Genomic DNA, 21188 nt, shown 5'->3' with positions numbered 1-21188 from the left:
TTTAATTCAACCCATTAGTTAGGTAGTGACTTACTTAGTAAGTCATGTTTCAATTCAAGCCCTTATCTCTGAACACCACAACTTCTCTTCTGGGAAAAGAGAATTTAAGCAGTACGTTAGGCTTGTCCAGGAGTTCCCTTGGAAATATATATCATTTTCAAACAATCCCAAAGAACAAGTAAACAGAAATAAAAACCTGCAATGGTGAGAACAGGATTTTATTTCATTTTAAAGCTTGAAGGAGACATGTTTTTCCCCCTGACAGGTTTTGCTTCATGCTGGAATGTTGCAATAGAAAAAAAAAACAAAAAACAAAGTCTGATGACATCTCAATGACTAGCAAATATTTTTGGGAAAGAGCAGGGGACTAGAGACATGAGGTTAGAACAGAAATTTGAAAAGTTTTGCTTAATCACTTCCTTCATTCCAATCCTTACTTTCTGAACTGGATTGCAACTGTTCTTCTTGCTCATCTTGTTGGTTGGTAATAATACAGACCTGAATCATATGCTTGGTCAAATCATTTCCGAGCAGACATGGCATTGAAATATCCAAACAAAAACTAGATCCTGTTATCCCTACCAGTCTTTATATTTAATGCACACCTTTGCAACTGGTATTGGAAAAGCTGGTCCTAGGCCCTTAAACATGACTAGTTTCCTTCCAAAATATTTTCTTTATTTATAAGGTGAGATTTGGCAATGTGTAAATGCCTGGATTGTGTAACTTTCTCTTTAAGGACAGCATCATACTGATTGCTCCCCCCACCCCTCTATTTAATTCTGCTTTGTTGGCAATTGCCGACGAAATGTAAGGCACGCAGGGTGCCTAGCAGTGACCAGCACACTCTTCCCCCATCACATGGGGGCATCGAGACAAGGTGTATTGGCACCCTATCCCTGACCTCATCAGACTGGGGGAAAGGGCCAAAATGTGGATAGCTCAATTGGAGCAACCCAAAAAATGCCTTACTTCCTGTTGTTGGTGAGGAAGCATCTTATGACGATCAGTGGGGCGGGGCCATGGACAACATCATGTGGTGGCGCTCAGCAGGCCCCATCCCCAAAGAGGAGCAAAGACCCCAAAACCCCCAGTGTGATGAAGTGGCAAGAGCAGAACCGGTCTCAAGTGTGGTAATACATATACAATGCAGCAAAGTTCCTGAGGTTACAATGTCAGATGTTCCTATGGGTGGTTGTTTCATTGGAAACCTCACTGGCTTTTTCGCTAGAGGAGACTGAATTTTCCTTGCATGGTTTACTCGACTTTGACTTGCAAGTATATTTCTTTTAATTGTGACAGGGCCATTATACTGAATGTACGCTCACAATGCACATAAAACAAGTTTTCCTTCCATATTTTCTCTGGTTTGTGGGCTAGCAGTAAAACTCTCTTCATTTCTGCCATCTATTTTAGAACAATGCCACTATCAATTTCGGGGGGGGGGGGGAGGGGGAGGGGGGGGAGATATGGCAAGGTTCTGATTCCATTTCTGAAAAAAATTGTCTTTTCTCTCTTGTACCACATATTAACACCAGATCGTCCATATTTCACCTGCCTTTGCCACTGTTTTTAATTGTTTGTCTTGTACCTACCACCTGAAATCTTGAGGTAAGATGTTATAAAACTGTTCCAATCCAAAAACATATATTACATTTCACTAAGTTTCAGTCTTGAATCCTTCAATCCAGTTACCCAACAGCTTCTCCAAGCTACAGCCTACTTCTGTCCAGATTTCCTTGATCTTCTTTTTTAATCTTTTAAATGCTTTTATATTGTTTTCTGGTGTTAATCCTAATATTTGTTTAACTCTTTCCTTAAATAATTCATAGTCCTTTGTTTTTTCCAGCCATTTCCCCAAACATTTCTGCCAGATCTCCATGAATTAGATAGCTCAAATATCCTATCCTTTCCTCAGCATTTTAGACATGAAAGCAAAGAAAATGATCTCAAATGGAGGAAAACACTTATATTGTGAATAGGAAAAAATAATATAACAGAGGGATGAAATAAACAGCTTTACTTACTCAAAACATTTGATTGTATTCAAAATTTATTTTGAAACAAAACCAAGACAATAATTTTAAATAAACATGGTATTCTTAACATGTTGACAGACAGTTTTAAATTAGCCATTTTGAACCCTTACTTTCTGCTGTCACAGTGACCTCCTACAATTTTCCAAAATATTATTTTCTATTTCATAATCAACCCAGTTTCTTATACAAGAAATCAAATTACTCAAGTTTCACAAATGTGTACACACACAAATGGACACACATACACCCACACACCCTCTAACTCTGTTCTTCATAGCTACCACACACACACACACACACACACACACACACACACACACACACTGAAGTCTGTTCAGCCTTTTTGGTTTTTGGTATTACACTGCACTCATGGTGATCATCACCAAGCCAAATCAGCTATGCTTCATCTTAGCAGTGCAATGGATGGCATCAACCAAACTTCTCAAAACAAATAAAAATGCAAACTTTATAATACACAAAATCAACAGTGATTAACAATGAGGACAATAAAAATGCAGCCTGACAGGGTCATAACCAGACTTGTTTGCAGTGTGCAACCTTCCTCAGGAAGCATTCTTCCCGATTCACATGTAGAAAATGGAACGCGCATTAAAAGCCTCTGTTTGTGAAGATGCCCTTCAAAACAAATTCTGTAATGTCATAAGGCAAACAAAGAGAATTTGGGATATGGTTTGGGAATGTTTCATAGTATTCGTCTGCACACAAAACATGTGCATGTATATATACACACACTGTTACATTTCAATGTGTGTACACCAGACAATCAAATGGACTGGCTCAGTAAATCAGAGAAAAGTCTATATAAACACTCAAGTTATTGCTAATATGCTACAGTTCTGGTCTGTGCCACAGACCTGGCATAACCTAGAATTTAAAGCTCCCATGTTGGCAACGCACTTAGCAACAGACCTTTATGGTGACAACATGCCATGCCCATTTGAAAGAAAAAAGCAGCATAAATACATTTATAAAAGAAAACAAAAGGCTTTATACCATGCCCCTCCCAGTTTTGCTTTCTGTATTGTCAGTTTTAAACAAGTCCAGTTCACCATGTTAAGACTAACCCCACAGCAGGGTTAGAGAGCAAGCTGATAAGAAATGAGAGAGAAAGAGAGGGGTGCGGAGAGAGAGAAGAGGGGAAAGAGGCAGCATGCATTTACAACTTGTTTACAATCTAGTCTTTTTTAGCCATTACAAGTTGAATACAAAAATCAAATTTAGAAACTAGATTAAATGAAGGAAGGAATCAAAATTAGTCCTAGTTTCATAGTTAAAGCTTACAATTTCGTATCAGTAAGAGCAAACTCATCTTGCCTTTTAATATATTGACAAGTATCTATTGCAATTTGATATTCAAGGATGACTAATGTATAAGAGAGATCTATGTCCATTTAAAAAAGATATTAAATACCTGCATCATGAAGTTACATTCTTAAGAAGACAGTGTATAGGAAAATAGCTCAGACATGAAATGTTTCTGAAATGCATCCCCCACCCCATAATTATCAATCATTCACTCACAAGGAAACAAAAAACCTCACCCCCTTAAAAAAAAGTGAAGATGGGAATGAAGGAGAATATTAGCGAGGCTAATTACAGCACAGTGATTAAAAATGGTTCAAGACAGAACCAATTAGAGTTGGCCAAAAGATGCCCTCTAGGCATAGCTAACCATTAATTCTTCCCACCCTGCCACATCAAACTTTTGGCTCATTACAGAGAGACCAAAATCATTTAATCTATATATCCACACACAGAGACAAGCCAACAGCGTTTGCTTTTTTTCATAAGACTTACCTACACATTTCTATTTGTCACACAACAACTGCAAGAGGTAGGCATATATCAACTAACAAGCTTCTCCCCTTCTGTCTCATCACTTGTGCTTTCAAAAGCAAACTGCACTTGTACAAAAAGGTTGTTAGCTCTTTGAAGGATGCAATCCAATGACCAAAAGGCCATGGAGAACAAATTCACAGCTGTGCCTTGCACAGTTCTCATTCGTTTCCAATGGACTTCTTATGTCCTGCTGATTAATTCCTTTGATTAGCAGAGAGTAGCTTTAACTATGCTGAAAGATGCCATCTTTAGAACTTCCTGCAGAAAATTCCTAAGAAAAACAAATCCTGGAACCAATTCCCTTGATTTGGTTTTGTACATGGAAACAAGGTACCATTTGGCCAAGACTACAGATGTACTTTTTCACAGATGCAAGTGCCATGCAAAATAAATTAAAGAAAGAGATACGAAAACATACAGGTAATAAAACTATTGAAGGTAGATCTTTTAAAAGCATTTATATAAACATAATTTATAATACTTTCTTTTTTCTCCTTTTTTCTTTTCTTGAAATACACAGTCATAAAGCTGTGGCTATACATCAAGGATCTCCTCTGCAGTGCCTCCACAGCGTAACCTGTAGCGTCCTGTCCTCCAGCTAATCGTAGGATCCCACAAAGCCGAGAGGAAAATGTATATCGTCATTGACTCTCTGATGAACCATGCTACTGCATAGTCAAGTTTTGAAAAGCACAGCGAACCACCCTGAGGATGATACAAACAGACATCCACACTTAGTCAAAATGCTAAAAACTATATCTAATATTTACTTAATGATAACAAGCAATACTGCTATAATGTCTAATTATCAGTAGATCTGTTAAGGTGTTACCCTTTAGCTATACGGGACCATGTCTGGGATATCTCTTTCTCTGAGGCCGACAGAGCATGGCTTTCCCTGAGTGAGCAGGGATTTGAACCTCAGTCTCCAAAGTCACAGTCCAGAGCTCAAACCTCTATAGTATGCTGGCTTATATTAAATTTAACAGTAGTTCCTCAATGAGCATACTGTGGGAATATTATCAAGAATTTAACTTACTTTTAAACTTGTGGATCTAATAACTGTATTACAGAAATTTATTTAGCTATTTGTTTGATTTAGATCAAGTGTTAGCTTCTATCTTTTCCTGGTTTCAATACAACCACACTATTTAAACATCAGTTCTAACACAAAATCCAGTGTATATCCAATTTTAGGCTCTCTGGAGCAGCTAGCTTTTACTGTTTCCAGTCTTAACGGAAAAGTTTCTGTACAACTAGTAGGTAGAGAGGACATTTTAAAAATATTACCTATCTGTTACATTTCATCCTGCCTTTCCAATGAAAATAGTTCTTATTATACTGAATAATAAAACAGAAACAAAAGCAAGTCAAACCTCTGATTTTATGCAAGTCCAATTTTGTATAGGAATTATTCCAATTAGGATCTATCATTTCTTTCTATCACAACACAAGCAACAATAAAGTATTGAGATATGGAATGTTAAATGATATGAGTTCTATATCATTTTGGTAACAAAATTATATTTAGTAATTGGGATTCCCTCCCCCACTTTAAAAACAATTCTCCCACTGCATTTAACATGCAAAATATATCATTTAAAACATTTTAAAAAACTAATGACAAGTGCAACCAATTTGGTGCACCAGAAAAACTAGGAGGCTCTAAAAAATGGAACCTACCTGGACAGCTCTGAGTTGAATGTAGTCAAATATAAACCATGCCAAACAGTGACACATAAAAAAGACCATTATATCCCATCTGAAAACATGGTGTACTGCCCATCCAATAATTAAGCTTGCAACAAAGCACTCTGAAATTGGTTCACAGATTATCGTGGCTGGAAGCATGTTGATTCGTAGCTTGGCCCACCTATGATTAAGCAAGGGAAAACGTAGGTTTGAATCAAGTAGCAACTCTTAAGCTACATTAGTAGAACATCTTTCTGAGATCAAGGTAAATCCTAGTTTATAGGAACAGAGAGTTAGTAATACAGTTGATGGTAATGTTTAGTGCGCTGAACTGGCAATTGGGAGAGCCGAGATCTAGTCTCCATGGAGCCATTAAACTTCCTGCATGATCTGGGACCAGTAACTTTCATTCAGCCTGACCTACTGCCCAGGTCTGATATCAGGATAAGGGAAGGTGAGGGAGAAGTACATACATAGTCTTGAGCATGCTGGAAGAAAGGCAAGATGTAAATCAAGAATGGAGTATGTGTGGTATGCATATCACATAGTCCCCTAGCCATGTTTTCAGCCATACCCCTATACACTCTCCAAGAGGATTTGAGGCAATTGTACTTCATTTTTGCCTCCATAGGTATCTTATAGCAATAAAATTGCCAAGAGCGGGTGGAAAACCTGGCTAAAATTTCCTCCACATGCCCTAGAGGGCATATGGGGAAATTTGGCTGCAAATAAATTATAAAAATTGTTGAAGGGAATCAATGAGGAATGTGACCTTCTGAGGTCTTCTCAGAGCCAATGCAATCCTATAACCTATGACAGCTGGTCTATCCAATATAAATGAAAATGCAGTCCTGATTTTTATGCAGTGTTATTTTTAAAATATATACTTTTTCAAAAAATAAAATATCAAAAAGTTACATAACTAGACATTCAACTTATGGAGGAAATGATAACATGTACTACTTTGATCATAGGAAAAAAAATCAAAGATGAGGGAAGAATTGCTATTTATTCTGAAAATTACCGTACCACTTTCTGATCTTTGAGCAGAATCTTGGAAGAAATGAACACATGATATTCTAATATCTTTTAAAAGATGTGCCTTTCACATGAATGTAGTAGATTTTATAGCAAAAAAGGTGTAATAAGTTTTTTCCAGTTAAAACGCTGATTAAAAATAACTACCGTATTTTATGAAACTAATTTCTTACTAGTTAAAAGCTTTTCCAAATTTAATCATCCAATATTAGAATAAGGAGCATTACCATACAAGATAATAGCTCAAAATCAGTCAATCAGTGCGGTGAACATATATAGCTACTGCTATACAAAAAGCAGAATGAGATATAGTTTAAAATTATCAGGAAACCCCCTTTTCAATACTTGAAATGAATACCTGAAGTAATTTAGTATTGTATGAGTAAACTTATCATTTTAAAATAAGTAACTGTAGGAACTATAAAGGCTAATTTGGTTAATAATTTTACTTCTAAATATGTGACATTGATCTACGTTTAGTTAACAGCAACAGCAAATCTGTCCTTTTGTATGTACAATCATTTCATGCCGAGCTCATACATAGAGAATTAAGCTTCCCAAGGCCATTCAAGAAGCAGTTCCCTGCCCCATGTAAGGCTTGATGGATTGTTTTCTTTCTGTGCATAAAAGCAAGGAGCTTTGATTTCACCAGTAAATGATCATACTTAAAATACTATGCATCTGTACAATCCATAGTTCCCTGCCATGGCTTATACCAGTGGTTCTCAACCTGGTGTTTTTGGCCTTCAACTCCCAGAAATCCTAACAGCTGGTAAACTGGCTGGGTTTTCTGGGAGTTGTGGGCCAAAACACCTGGGGACCCACAGGTTGAGAACCACTGACCTATATCATTTTTTTTTTAATCGTGTCAGAAGCGACTTGGGAACATGCTGCATGTCGCTTCTGGTGTGAGAGAATTGGCTGTTTACAGAAACGTTGCCTAGTGGATATTGGGATGTGTTAGCTGAGAAGCTCATCTCATGTCTCCACAAGCTAGAGCTGACAGATGAGAGCTCACCCCATCTCATGGATATGAACCAGCAACCTTCGGGTCAGCAACTCAACCTTCAGGTCAGCTACCCAACCTTCAGGTTAGCAGTTCAACCAACACAAGGATTTAACTTATTGCGCCACCTTGGCTCCTTTGGTCATACAGCAAAAAGAACCGCCAGACACATTTCCTTGTCAGTATAACTATTACAAGAGGAAATTTGCATGTTAAAAGGTTAAAAGTAAAAGTAACTAGAATAATTTTACCTGATCATTCTGGATTGAAATTGGGAAATTGAATAGGAACCAGAGTTTTGCATTGCAACTTGTGTAGCCATTGCAAATTTCCAGCCTCTGAAAATTAAAGCACACTATGAATGCAATTATAATAAATAATGAGCAATGCTAGGTTTGAGAATTCCTATGTAAAGGTGGCTTCTTTTACATACCAAATCAGCACACTGGAAAGAAAATTAGATTTAAAAGTTTTCTGTTACCTATTTTCAGTATGTGATGAAATTTAAACACACCATCTCTAGTCTAAAATTATATATAGTCCAGCTCAAACTACACTACATAATCCTTTCAAATATGTTGGCTCTTAATTTCTGTTTCTGAAGACATAAAATGAGATTTCAGTTCATTTCCTACTACACAACCACTTTGACGCCAATCAGCTGTACTCCACAAAAAATGGGGACAGAGTAATAAAATACAACATTAGCTTCATGACTTCTTACTAGGTATAACTATACTTGTTAAAAACAGTTGTTCACACTTATTGAATCATGTTTCGGGATACTTATTAAAAGAAATATTCATGATATACCATAATATTTTTTCTCTGAATTTTTACCAGGTGCTAATGATCTGAAATAAGAAAATATTGGCTGAGAAACTATTAAATCTTGGGTAAACAGAAAACTCCTCTGGTATTTCTAGATTGTCAAACTGTCTTTCACATGCTTTCAGCATTAGAAGTTCCCAAGCTACCCTTTTTCCATACTATCTCAGCTCCAAGGAATCCTAAATAGTGGAAAAATAGATTATTATTATTATTATTGACACAACGACGTTGTATGACACAGCAAACAAGATAGATATGCTGGATTTCGTTTCACAAAATCACAAGTCGAACACTTCCCAAGTGTCTAGGACTGTGTGATGTATTTTCGGTTGATGCGTGCAGATCCCAGCAGGGTGGCCTTTTGCAGTTGGCAGATCGTAATTTTGTCAATGTCTATTGTTTCCAAATGCCGGCTGAGATCTTTTGGCACGGCACCCAGTGTGCCCATCACCACTGGGACCACCTGCACTGGTTTCTGCCAGAGTCTTTGAAGTTCAATCTTGAGGTCCTGATAGCGGCTGAGTTTTTCCTGTTGTTTTTCTTCAATGCGACTGTCACCTGGGATGGCAACATCAATGATCACAACTTTTCCACAACTGTGATGTCTGGTGTGTTGTGTTCCAGAACTTTGTCAGTCTGGATTCGGAAGTCCCACAGTATCTTTGCGTGTTCATTTTCCACAACCTTTGCAGGTTTGTGATCCCACCAGTTCTTAACTGCAGGGAGGTGATACTTGAGGCATAAGTTCCAATGAATCATTTGGGCCACATAGTTGTGCCTCTGTTTGTAGTCTGTCTGTGCAATTTTCTTACAGCAGCTGAGGATATGATCAATGGTTTCATCGGTTTCCTTGCACAGTCTGCACTTTGGGTCATCAGCTGATTTTTCGATCTTGGCCTTGATTGCATTTGTTCTGATGGCTTGCTCCTGGGCTGCAAGGATCAGTCCTTCTGTCTCCTTCTTCAGGGTCCCATTTGTGAGCCAGAGCCAGGTCTTCTCTTTATCAGCTTTTCCTTCAATTTTGTCAAGGAACTTTCCATGCAGTGTTTTGTTGTGCCAGCTGTCAGCTCTAGTTTGTAGTGCAGTTTTCTTGTACTGGTTTTTTGTCTGCTGTGCTTTGAGGAGTTTCTGATTTTTGACTTCAATCAAAGCAGGTTCTTCACTTTGCTTTACATATTCTGCCAGGGCATGTTCTTCTTCTTTGACTGCTTGTTTTACTTGTAAGAGTCCTCTGCCCCCTGATCTTCTAGGCAGATACAGCCGGTCAACATCACTGCGAGGGTGCAGTGAATGATGAATGGTCATGAGTTTTCTTGTTTTTCTGTCCAAATTGTCCAGTTCCATCTGTGTCCAGTTTATAATGCCAGCAGTATATCTTATGACAGGTACGGCCCAGGTATTTATGGCCTTGATGGTGTTGCCTCCATTGAGCTTGCTTTTGAGAATTTTTCTGACCCTTTGTGTGTATTCTTTACTGACCACAGTTTTCACATGTTCATGCTTGATGTTGTCCAGCTGTAATATGCCCAGATATTTATAGGCCTCTGGCTGGTGACACCTTATTGTTTGGCCATTGGGCATATTGATGCCCTCACTTTCAATTATTTTTCCCTTCTTCAATGCCACTGTCGAACATTTGTCCAAACCAAACTCCATGCTGATATCAGTGCTAAAAATTCGGACAGTGTTGGTCAGAGATTGGATTTCAGTTTCCGTTTTCCCATATAGCTTCAGGTCATCCATGTACATCAAATGTGAAATTTTGTGAGAATTCTTAGATGTTTGGTAGCCGAGATTTGTTTTTTGTAAGATTGTTGACAGAGGGATCATGGCAATAATGAAAAGCAGAGGGGACAATGAGTCTCCCTGGAAAATTCCTCTCCTGATGTTGACAAGTCCATAACTTTCGTTTCCAACAAACAGTTCAGTTTTCCAGTGCTCCATCATGTTTTCAATGAAGGTGCCAACGTTTTTACTAATCCCGATGGCGTCCAGGCACTTGATGATCCAGCTGTGTGGGAGTGAGTCAAAGGCCTTTTTGTAGTCAATCCACGTCATGTGAAGATTAGCTTTTCGGCTCTTACAGTTCTCCAGAATCATTTTGTCAATCAATAACTGGTCTTTTGTGCCCCTGCTTTTCCGTTTGTTGCCTTTCTGTTCATCTGGCAAGATGTTTTTTTCTTCAAGATAGTCTTGAATTCTGTCAGCTATGATGCCAGTCAGTAGTTTAAACATAGTGGGCAGACACGTTATTGGCCTGTAGTTTCCTGGTGCTGCTCCTTTTGCTGGATCCTTTTGTATCAGGTATGTTCTTCCAGTTGTTAGCCATTCACTGATACTTCCTTTCTGCAGCATCTCATTGAATTGTTGGGCCATTTTTCCATGTAAACTAATCAGATGTTTGAGCCAAAATCCATGGAGTTGATCACTACCAGGCGATGTCCAGTTCTTGACTTTTTGCACTCGTTTGCTGATCATTTCAGTTGTTATTTCCATCTGTTCCATTTTGTTCTGTGAGAATTTTCCTTCAAACTCCTTTATCCACCCAGCGTTTTTGTTGTAGTTCTTATTGTTTTCCCAAAGCTCTTTCCAGAACTTCGTTGTTGCAGTTTTCTCTGGCTTTATGGTTACTGTGTCTGTTTTTTGGTTCAGGCTCTGATAGAACCGTCTTTGGTCTGATTGAAACAGTTGATTTTGTCTGTACTGGATGATTCTGGCTTCATACCTTTCAATTTTTCTGGCTGTTGCTGTAATTTGTTCTTTCACAATTTCCAAAGCTTCTTCAATTTTTCTGGTGTTCAGCCAGTACTTTCGGATCAGGTATTGCTTGATTTTGTCATTCTTCAGTTTCTTCTCTTTCATATTTTTCAGGTTACTTGCATCTGATCTAAGCTTTTTGATTTTCAACTCTAGCCTGACCTTCCACTTTGGTTTTCCAGTCGATTTTCTTTGGGGCTGCCTTGGTTGTAGGAGCCCAAGCTCTTCTGTTACTATCATTGCTGCACTGTAGGCATACTGGTTTGTTTGTTCAATTGATGTTATCTGGACAGTGGAGAGTGCTGCATTCACATCTTTCATGAGAGGCGCCAGGTGTCTCTTGGGCACTGTTTTTAGAGTTGGGAGCCGCTGTCTTATTGCATTTGCTGCAGCATGAGCCATGATCTTATCCTTGAGCTCTTGTTGTCTTGCTGTCAAGGTTCCTGGTGGTTCAGCAGATGTTTCAAGTGCTGGTTCATGAAATTCTTGCAAAAGCTCCACACTTTCTTCTGGTTCAATCTGTTCCACCATTCCAAGTGTTGCTGGAGTCTCTGCTGCTGTCTGTGCTGTGGTCTGATGGTAATTTACTTTGCAAATTTTCTGGATTTCTTCAAGTTCAACTTCACTGAATACTTTGTTTCCGATTATGAATCTTCGTTGGTCAGCCAGTCGGGGTTCTGTTATCTGTGAGTCAGGGTACTCTTGTTTCCATAGCTGATGCATCCTTTTTTTGGTAGCCACGCCTTTGAGGTTCAGATTTGTAGTAGCATTTCATAATTGTGCGGTTTTCTGGCATTGTATATTTTTGCCGCTTCTGTGACTGTTCATTTGGGTTTTGATGATTCCGTAGCCCACTTGTCGATGGATGTCCAGAATCAGCAGCATCCACCGCGGTCCTTTTTATCCTGGGCGACGACCGAGCCAGTATAGACTTCGTTTGGGTTTGTTTCTCCATAATGCTAATGGGTTAGGTGCTCTTAGTTCTGCTCCTCAGCTGAGGCCTCTCTGGCTTGGTTGGACCTGCCGGTAATTACACTACCGCCAGCACAGCCCTCAGTCATCATTGGAGCAGTTAAGCAGTTATTATTATTATTATTATTATTATTATTATTATTATTATTATTTAAAAAATCCTGTTTCTGGGTCTAGATGTGAGTACAAGGTCAACTAGGCCACCTGCCACTTGTCTTCCACTCCCACTGGTCTTCCATTTCTGGCATGGACAACAAAAGTGTTAAACAACTGGGAGAACCCTCTATTCTGTCACTGACTTGACACTATAGGATATCTGGCCACTTTCTAGGAATGACTGGCATGGCAGAATGGCTCTAACTGACTAAGATCATGATTATAACAGATTGTGAATGCAAAACCCCAGGAATTTCCTCTTTGAAGCCCTATTCAAGCAGATGATGTACCTTTCTCCAAATATGATTTGAGGAAACACAACCCAATGTCTGGTAATGTCATATGAAAGTAGTATTAATACTGAGTATTAGATTAGTGGAATTATACAATCCCATTTTTGTGTAAGAGTCAATAAATGCTTTGAATGGACTTTGAACTTCTACATACCTCTCCAACCTCACTGAACAAAGAATGGTTAAATGTTTTAGTTGTTTTATTTGTACGTATTAGTTTTAATTCAGAACACTCTTAATAATGTGCTTTAAAAAAGAGCATGTATGAAACTCTATAAAGAGTAAGATTAGGAAGAATTTTGACGAGAGAAAGTCTTTACTTACCTATCTGCTATTGCCTTAGCCATGAAGTAATCCTCGGCAATATACTGTGCGAAGGCTATAAGTCCTCCAGCTTGGTCCAGAACATCCTTTCTCATCAAGCAAGACATCCCAGTTACACATTTGAAGCCAGTTACATGGGCAGAAATATATGTCCTTGGATGGGAAGTGCCAAAATACACCTGTCCAAAAAAAGGGATGACGTATGGCTAAGTACTCTCACTTCTCATATTGTCTTCCATGCTGGCATGCATTTTGTTTGCACTTTCACCCATCATATGAATTTTAAATCCTCTGTCTACTGTATGCAGAGACAGCATACTTTTAATGGTGCACAACTAGCATACTGGCTACCACATTTATGTAAATGTTTGTAAAATAATTGCATCAATTTGCAAAGGCAAGACACATCTTATTATTAAGCAACCATTTATGCCTGTCTGTGCTTAATGGAGATTTCGTCATTCATATAAAAATCTGTGCAGATGCCTTATTGTGAATTTACTAGTACAGACCATAAAAGTTGAACCTGTATGTTTACTTTATGTTGTCATTTTTTAAAAGAGAATAATGGTTAAAACTAGTATTTGTCCTAGGCTACAAAGAGAAGCCAAATGGAAATATTCCATATATAAACCAATACAATCAATTTCACTCTTCTATGTAGATAAAAAGGTATACCCCAAGTTAAAATTACATGGATAAGTCTATGAATTTAAGAGTATTCTTATTCTACTTTTTAAACCAATGTTTGAAATAGATTACAATAAAATCATATGTAATAAAATCAACGGCTAAAAACAATACAATAATCCAATAAAAACCCTGCTAAAACACATGGTAACTGATAACATTAACAATCAGATATATAATGTCTCCATTCTCATTTTCCTACAAAAATCCTATGTGATTGCCTAGGCAAACAAATACAGTTTTTGTTGACTTTGAGATATCAACAAAACCCAAGGTAAGATTGTTTCTCGTAGGGGGCATCTACATATTTAATGAAGTTCAATACCATTTTAATTCTCATGGTTCAATCCTATGGAATCATAGTTTTACCCTTCTCTGCAAAAAAGTACACCAAACTACAAATCCCAGGATTCCATAGCATCGAGCCATGGCAGGTATCAAACTGCATTAATGTTATAAATACAGTACATGTATAGGCACAACAACAGAAAATGCCCTTCATTGCACCTTAACTAAGTAAACATCAGTAAGCCATGGTGTGCATGGTAAGCAGGTTAATATTATTCCGAGAGCAGAGAAACTGCAAATACAGCAATGACGTAAGAAAAAGAAAAAAAATATTAGGAAAAAGAGATGCAAAGTAAACAAGGTGCCATGAAATATGGTAAAATGTGTTCCACATCAACACTTTTAATTTCTAATACTAATCACCAAAATACTCCACTTTAAATCTGATGTGCCAGCATAAAAACGCAGTCTTAGCAACAAAAAGCTTCAATCATTTAAGTGCTCAGACATAAAAGTTAGCCAAAACAAGCAAAACACCCGAGCAATGATGTGTCATACCAAACATATGTTACTTGGTCTGTGTACTATACAGCAATCAATAAAATATTTTTAACGGGGGGGGGGGGGGGGGGAGGGGGGGGGGAGGGGGGGGGAATCAGCAGCAATTATATTTTTCCTAAACATGCTGATTCATCAAAAGGAAGTTTTTAAGTAAAGAATAGATGGCCATCTGTTGAAAGTGTTTTGATTGTGTGTTCCTGCATGGCAAGGGATTGGACTGAATAGCCCTTTTGGTCTCTTCCAACTCCAAGATTTTATATGTTATCAGCTTTGTTTTAAATATATTACGTTGTATACTTTCAGAACAGACATTGATGATAACCCCCTTTGTCCCCTGCATGCCCTCACAAATCTGCTTCAGTATGGAGATATGTCTGTGTGCAGAGACTGGAAAGGAAGATGGGAAGAATTCCATCTATGCAATACTGGATTTAACCAACTGGTTTAGAATTCAGGAAAATGAACAAATGACTACGTGATGTAGCCTCTAGTCCAGTGTTTCTCAACCTGGGGGTTGGGCCCCTGGAGGGGTCACAAGGGGGTGTCAGAGAAGTCACCAATGACCATCAGAAAACACATCTTAAGAACGCCTTTGGCAGAGAAGGATGGATGTAGGTGAACTACAACCCCAAAACAAGGTCAATGCCCACCAAACACTTCCACTATTTTCTGTTGGTCACGGGAGTTCTGTGTGCCAAGTTTGGTCCAATTCCATCGTAGGTGGAGTTCAGAGTTCTTTGATTGTAGGTGAACTATAAATCCCAGCAACTACTACTCCCAAGTGATCAATCCCCCCCAACCCCACCAGTATTCAAACTTGGACGTATCAGGTATTTGTACCAAATTTGGTCCAATGAATGAAAATACATCCTGCATAACATATATTTACATTACGATTCATAACAGTAGCAAAATTACAGTCATGAGGTAGCAACAAAAATAATTTTATGGTTGGGGGGGTCACCACAATGTAAGACACTGTATTAAGGGGTCATGGCATTAGGAAGGTTGAGAACCACTGCTCTAACCCCACACAAAAATAATGACCACAGAATAATGAATCATTATTGAAAGCAAATAAAACATTCAAATTGCTTACTCACTCAAACCCATTAGAAAGCCCAGTTAAAAGGGATACTGCATACAAGACTGATAAACTATAGCTTTTCTATATGAAACCATCAGGAAGAACTAAAATATTTTATCCTTTATTATCCTGTATTAAATAATGAACCATAGAATCACAGAGTTGGAAATGGTCACATCAAGCCCAAGTTCTTGCTCAGTGCAGGATCTTCAGCATTTTGATTAAAGAAAGAATAGAAAGAAAACCAGGAAGGTGTTTTTATTGTTCTTACACATTTCATGATCTCAAATAGCTGGTGTTTCTGTTGCTCTTTGAGCTTTGGAATTGTCAGAATTCCCAGAAATTTAAACAGAAGAGGGAAAGAACTGAGAAAAAAAATGCAAAAGCACAAAATAATACTCACCTGTTCTAAAGTGGCAGCAAATCCCTGTCTATCTGCTACATAGGGAAGACCATGGACAAGTCCAACCTTTTCTGTCATTTGATTAGCCATATCTGTTAGCGTATCTGGTGTTACTAAAAATAACAGTGTAGATTGTAGTTAATAGCTAAGAATTCTTTAAAAACATTATTTTAGGCTTAATATAGCTTAAATTAATAGGAAAATATTCACTTCTCAATTATACAAAAGATTTCAAGCTCATAAAATTCACATTTTTATGTTCATTTATAAACAACAAAAAAGAAAGACAGCCATCAAGCCCAAGTTCTTGCTCAGTGCAGGATCTTCAGGATCTTCTTGACATATACGTATGATAACAAGACAGTTACAACAGTCTGAATCTGAATTTTAAACTCAAGCACTCTTGAAAAATTATCAGAAAACAAACAGAGATGTTGCAAATAAATCTACATTTCCAGTTTTCATAATGTGAAGCAAAAAAATCTCCTAATGCAAATACCTAAGTATCATTCAGGCTTCAAATGTATCTGGTACAATAAGAAACAAGATCTATACTACAGTCAGAAGTACTGTGTCATGTAGTCAAATGAGTATTATGCCTACCCTGCTAAAAGTGAGGGTAACAAATTATTCGGCCTGGGCAGTATTTTTCACTTGATGTATCTTGCAGAATCAGAACCAGCAAATTCAAGTTTTAGCTTAAGATGTATTAATGTGATGCCACTACACAAAAATCCAGTCTTATTCCCCAAACTTCACCTAATATGTGTATGTGTATGCAGTAAAGCAAGTAGTATAATTAATTCATGATAAAATATTGTGAATGTAAACATATTTCATATTGCTTTTAAATACTAATGATTGAGGCCTTTGATTACAAATGCTCAATGCCACCTTCCTTTCACTGTGACTGTTCCCATTGTCTCCGGTTTCCTGAAAACTGATGCCTTACCTTCTTTGGGTAGCAACCTACTATTTTTATTACTGTATATATTCATGTATAAGTCTAGAAATTCAAGTAAAAAAATCAATCCAAAATATCTGGGTTGATTTCTCAAGTACAGTCCATTAACTCTTAAAGAGTGCTTCTTTAGGCTCTACTGGGATGGTCTATGCTCTTGGCTTTCAACACTCAACTCACAGAAGGGAATGATTCATTTTTTGATAAGAAGTTAGTGCTGTACCTGAACTTTGATCAAAAAAGAAACCATTCCCTTCTCTGAACAAAATGATGAAAGGCCTTTTTGAATGCCTTGGCAGGAAAATAGTGGTGGCAACGTAGCCACTTTCTCCTCCCAGCACAATGACCCTTGACTTACCCATGGGTAATATCAAAATCCATAATTTTGGCCTCCAAATGTGCCCTTGACTTATACATGAGGTCTACTTATACATGAATATAAATGGCACACTCTGTCAAGTCCTATATACTGATGGAATAAAAGCAACTATTAGTTAGTTATTATCAAATTTAACAGCACGCTTTCAAAGTTTTTGCCACGTACCAAACTCACATACCTCTAATGCCACTATCACAAATCCATATGAGGTCATATTTGGCAACTTCATATGCTGGCATTAAATTGTTGATCTTTGGATTTATCCCAACCTTTTTACCACCTTAAAGGAGGAGAAAAATAATGTATATTAAAAAACTATACATTTGTTTGTAGGATACCAATTTCCAAATAAAATGGTGTTAAAGAGGTAATTTATGAAATGTCAGGTTCACAACACAGAGGTTCATAACCCCTAATCAGGTTCTCAAACTGGAAATCTAGCTGGGGAAAGAATAGCAATTTTGATTTTGAATAAACATTGCATGATCACCAGATGCAGAGTGAACTTGAGAAGCTGAAGTATAGATCCTTTGATAATATATGCCTGTCTGCAGCAAAGAAGTAGAAGCACAGATGTATAGACAATATAACATCTTGTTGCAAATATTTCTTGGTGATTACATTTACATACACCAAGCTGTATTAGTCACTTTCAGGAAGTGCAGCAGTTTCAATAATATCTATCCAGCAGCATCATAATACTTCATCTTCTCTGTAACGTTCTGGCTCCACTGCACTTTATAGTTTACTGACTCTTTGCTACCAAGCAAAAGAAGTTAGAACTGACACTAAGTCTTTATGTTGAATATATTTGCAAAAACATTAATCACAAACATTTCATGGGATTACAAAAAAGTTATCAGCTATGGCATGGTAGACGCCAGAGATGGATTGACATGCTTTACTTGTCCTTTGCATTTAAGGTACAACATTTTGAAACTAAAAATATAATATTGTACAAGCAGCAGCAATAACGGACAATGTTAACTCAAACACCGTTTACAGTCAAGGTGCTGCACTGATGTTTTTCTGAGTAACTGCAGCAATAGAAGTTGATGTTTGTATGATTACAAAGTTATTATGATCAAATGTAATTCTGATAAATATGAAACATCTATTTAGAGCAGTTGCTGTTAAGCTATGTTTGCATTTGTTTTACTATCCACAGTGACAATGTTTTAAAAAGAAAAATAAATTGACAGGTTAGCATCACTGTCCCAGATTCTTCTCCACCTGGGTTTCTCTCTATTAAAAGGCAACTCCATGATATGCAATTGCTCTCACTCACCTATAAATAGTCTTGCATCAATATTGGGATATTTGCCAAGGAGCTTTTTGCACACGTCAATAGCAGGATCATCATGATCTTGGACACAAAGAAGCACTTCATACTGGGGAAAAGAGTAAGAGTATATAATCACAGAATAACCAATACCTTTAATTTTAAACATACTGTCCTGAAATGATATAGGGAAGGCTGAAAGTCATTATTAGCATTATTTATAAAATTTGGCTATCAAGGTAATACTCTTGAAATAGTTTTCAAGTGACTATGTTTTTCTTAAAGAAATCTTATAGGAAGTGCCTTTTAACAAACTCAAAGCAGAACTCGACAAGTGGTTTAAATTGTTTGATAGAATTATTACCACCTTAATTTATTACCCTAATTTGTTCACTGATTTCTTTGTTAAGATCTGATTTTATGACGTAAGTTTTTTAAAAATCTATATAGTTTGCATGCTGCTCTAGAGAAATCTTGAACAGGTTTTAGATACATTTTAGAAGCTATTTCAGATTATAGGAGCACTGAGATTTTCTTTGTCAATAGTATTTTACTCCTTGGTTTCACAAATGCAACTATTAGAGACTATTCATGCATCATCAAGCCATTTTCCTTATTCTGCAAGGTATAAGCAAGCCAACCATCAAGGACTATTTGTAGGTGTAGTCTAAGACATCTGGAGGACGCCAAATTCCTCACTTCAACCCTACAGAGCACTGTGGAATGAATCCATTCTATTCAGGACGGAACATGAGAACAGGCAATAATCAAACAAAGAAAACAGTTGAAGAGTTATGTTGGCAATCACCCAATCTATCCTCCTCTCACATCATATTCCATTTGTGTTGTGAAAGCTTTCCTGGAACTAATATGAAGATATTGCTTATTCTTTCCCGCCAATATTTAAGGCAGTGTGAATAAGTTATACTTTGACACAATTTTCATATAGGTATCACTTATCCAGCCAAGAAAAAAGAAAACCAAAATACCTATTTCAGGAATAAAAGCCATTGTGCTTAAAATGAAAAAAATAAGCAGAGGATATGAATAACTTATGACATATATGCTGCAAATTATCTGTAAGTACAATCAAGCCCTCTACTTTTACAGGGGTTAAGGGGACAGCCCCCACCTCACAAAAGTAGAAAAAAACATGACAATCTCGAATAAGGAAGTTGGTGGTAAAGCAGCTACAGTCCTGGAGCTATGCACTGTGGTCCTAGGGAGAAAATGGACAGGAGAAGGTCCTGCATGCCACCATCCTTTTCACTTATCCTGTGGATGTTAACTCCTTTTCCCCTTCCTGCATGCTGTTTCCTCTGGTAACTCTCCTTTGCCTTGGCAAAGCAGACATGGATAGCATACAGGCAGGGCCGGCCGGAGATAATTTAAAATATTAAGCGGGGGTGGGGAAAAGCGCCCCCCCCCGCCGGTGCCACGGGAGGCATGGCCATGTGCCGCCCTGGCCCCGCCTCCCGCACTGCTCGCTCTGACCCCGACTCTCACGCAGCGTGGGAGGCGGGGTCAGGGCGAGTAGTCCCGCCTCCTGCGCTACTCACCCTTGCCCGTCTGGCCTTTTCCAGCTGGCCAGACTGCAGCGGAGGTCCCTCCAGGCCGCGATCACCACAAGGCAAGGCCAGCCAGGCCACAACGCCAGCCAGGCCAGGGCGCACTGGGCGGGAGGCGGGGCGCCGTCAGGGCGGTGCCCCGCCTCCCGCCCAGTGCGCCCTGGCCTGGCTGGCCTTGCCCACCCGGCAGTGCCCATGTGGAGCTCACTAGTCGCCGAACAGGCCTTCCTGTTCACCGGCAAGCGAGCCCATGGTCCCCGCTGGGGCGGGGGAAGCCTGACGGCGCCCCCCGGGGACCTGCGCCTGAGGCAGCCGCCTCACGTGGCCTCTATAGTGGGGCCGGCCCTGCATACAGGAAGAGGAGGAGCAAACCCCAGTGTGCCACCTCCATTTCATTCTCCCGGCAAAACTTGCCTTCTCTTCCTCTTCCTGCATGCAGTGGATGTCTGTTTCACCTGGCACCTTTCAGAAATTGAACAGTAGAAATAGACACATGTGACACACAGGAAGGGGAAAATGTTCGACAAGAAGGGCCTAGTCCCCTTCCTATGTGATGGTGTGCATCTGTACCAGGGCAATACCAGGCAAAACAGATGTACAGCATGGCTGGCTCCTCGGGAGGTGGAAGCCCTGTCCTCAGAAGGTTTTTTTAAATAGTGTCAGAAGCTACTTGAGAACATACTGCAAGTTGCTTCTGGTGAGTGAAATAGCCGTCTACAGGGACGTTACCCAGGGGACGCCAGGATGTATTACCATCCTGCTGGGAGGCTTCTCTCATGTCCCCACAAGCTAAAGCTGACAGACAGGAGCTCATCCCATCTCGTAGATTCGAACAGGCAACCTTCAGGTCAGCAACCCAATCTTCAGGTCAGCAGTCCAGCCGGCACAAGAGTTTAACCCAGTGGTTCTCAACCTGTGGGTCCCCAGATGTTTTGGCCTTCAACTCCCAGAAATCCTAACAGCTGGTAAACTGGCTGGGATTCTGGGAGTTGTAGGCCAAA

At 38.8% G+C, this 21188-nt stretch overlaps 1 protein-coding gene across 1 annotated transcript in view; it reads right to left on the bottom strand.

The window, feature by feature from the left end:
• Positions 1-2035: 2035 nt before the first annotated feature.
• Positions 2036-21188, bottom strand: part of ugcg (UDP-glucose ceramide glucosyltransferase) — a 45757-nt gene continuing 26604 nt past the window's right edge. The window contains exons 3-9 of the mRNA XM_003216590.4: positions 18626-18728; positions 17516-17617; positions 15998-16110; positions 12969-13147; positions 7887-7973; positions 5583-5772; positions 2036-4604 (exon numbers count right to left, since the gene is read on the bottom strand). Coding sequence (XP_003216638.1) covers positions 4434-4604; positions 5583-5772; positions 7887-7973; positions 12969-13147; positions 15998-16110; positions 17516-17617; positions 18626-18728 — 945 coding nt within the window. The 3' untranslated portion in view covers positions 2036-4433. The remainder of the gene's footprint in view (positions 4605-5582; positions 5773-7886; positions 7974-12968; positions 13148-15997; positions 16111-17515; positions 17618-18625; positions 18729-21188) is intronic.

The sequence above is a fragment of the Anolis carolinensis genome, chromosome 2, assembly GCF_035594765.1.
Source record: "Anolis carolinensis isolate JA03-04 chromosome 2, rAnoCar3.1.pri, whole genome shotgun sequence".
Lineage (NCBI taxonomy): Eukaryota > Metazoa > Chordata > Lepidosauria > Squamata > Dactyloidae > Anolis > Anolis carolinensis.
The sequence above is the reverse complement of the archived record's forward strand: the minus strand, read 5'-3'. Positions and strand labels throughout refer to the sequence as shown.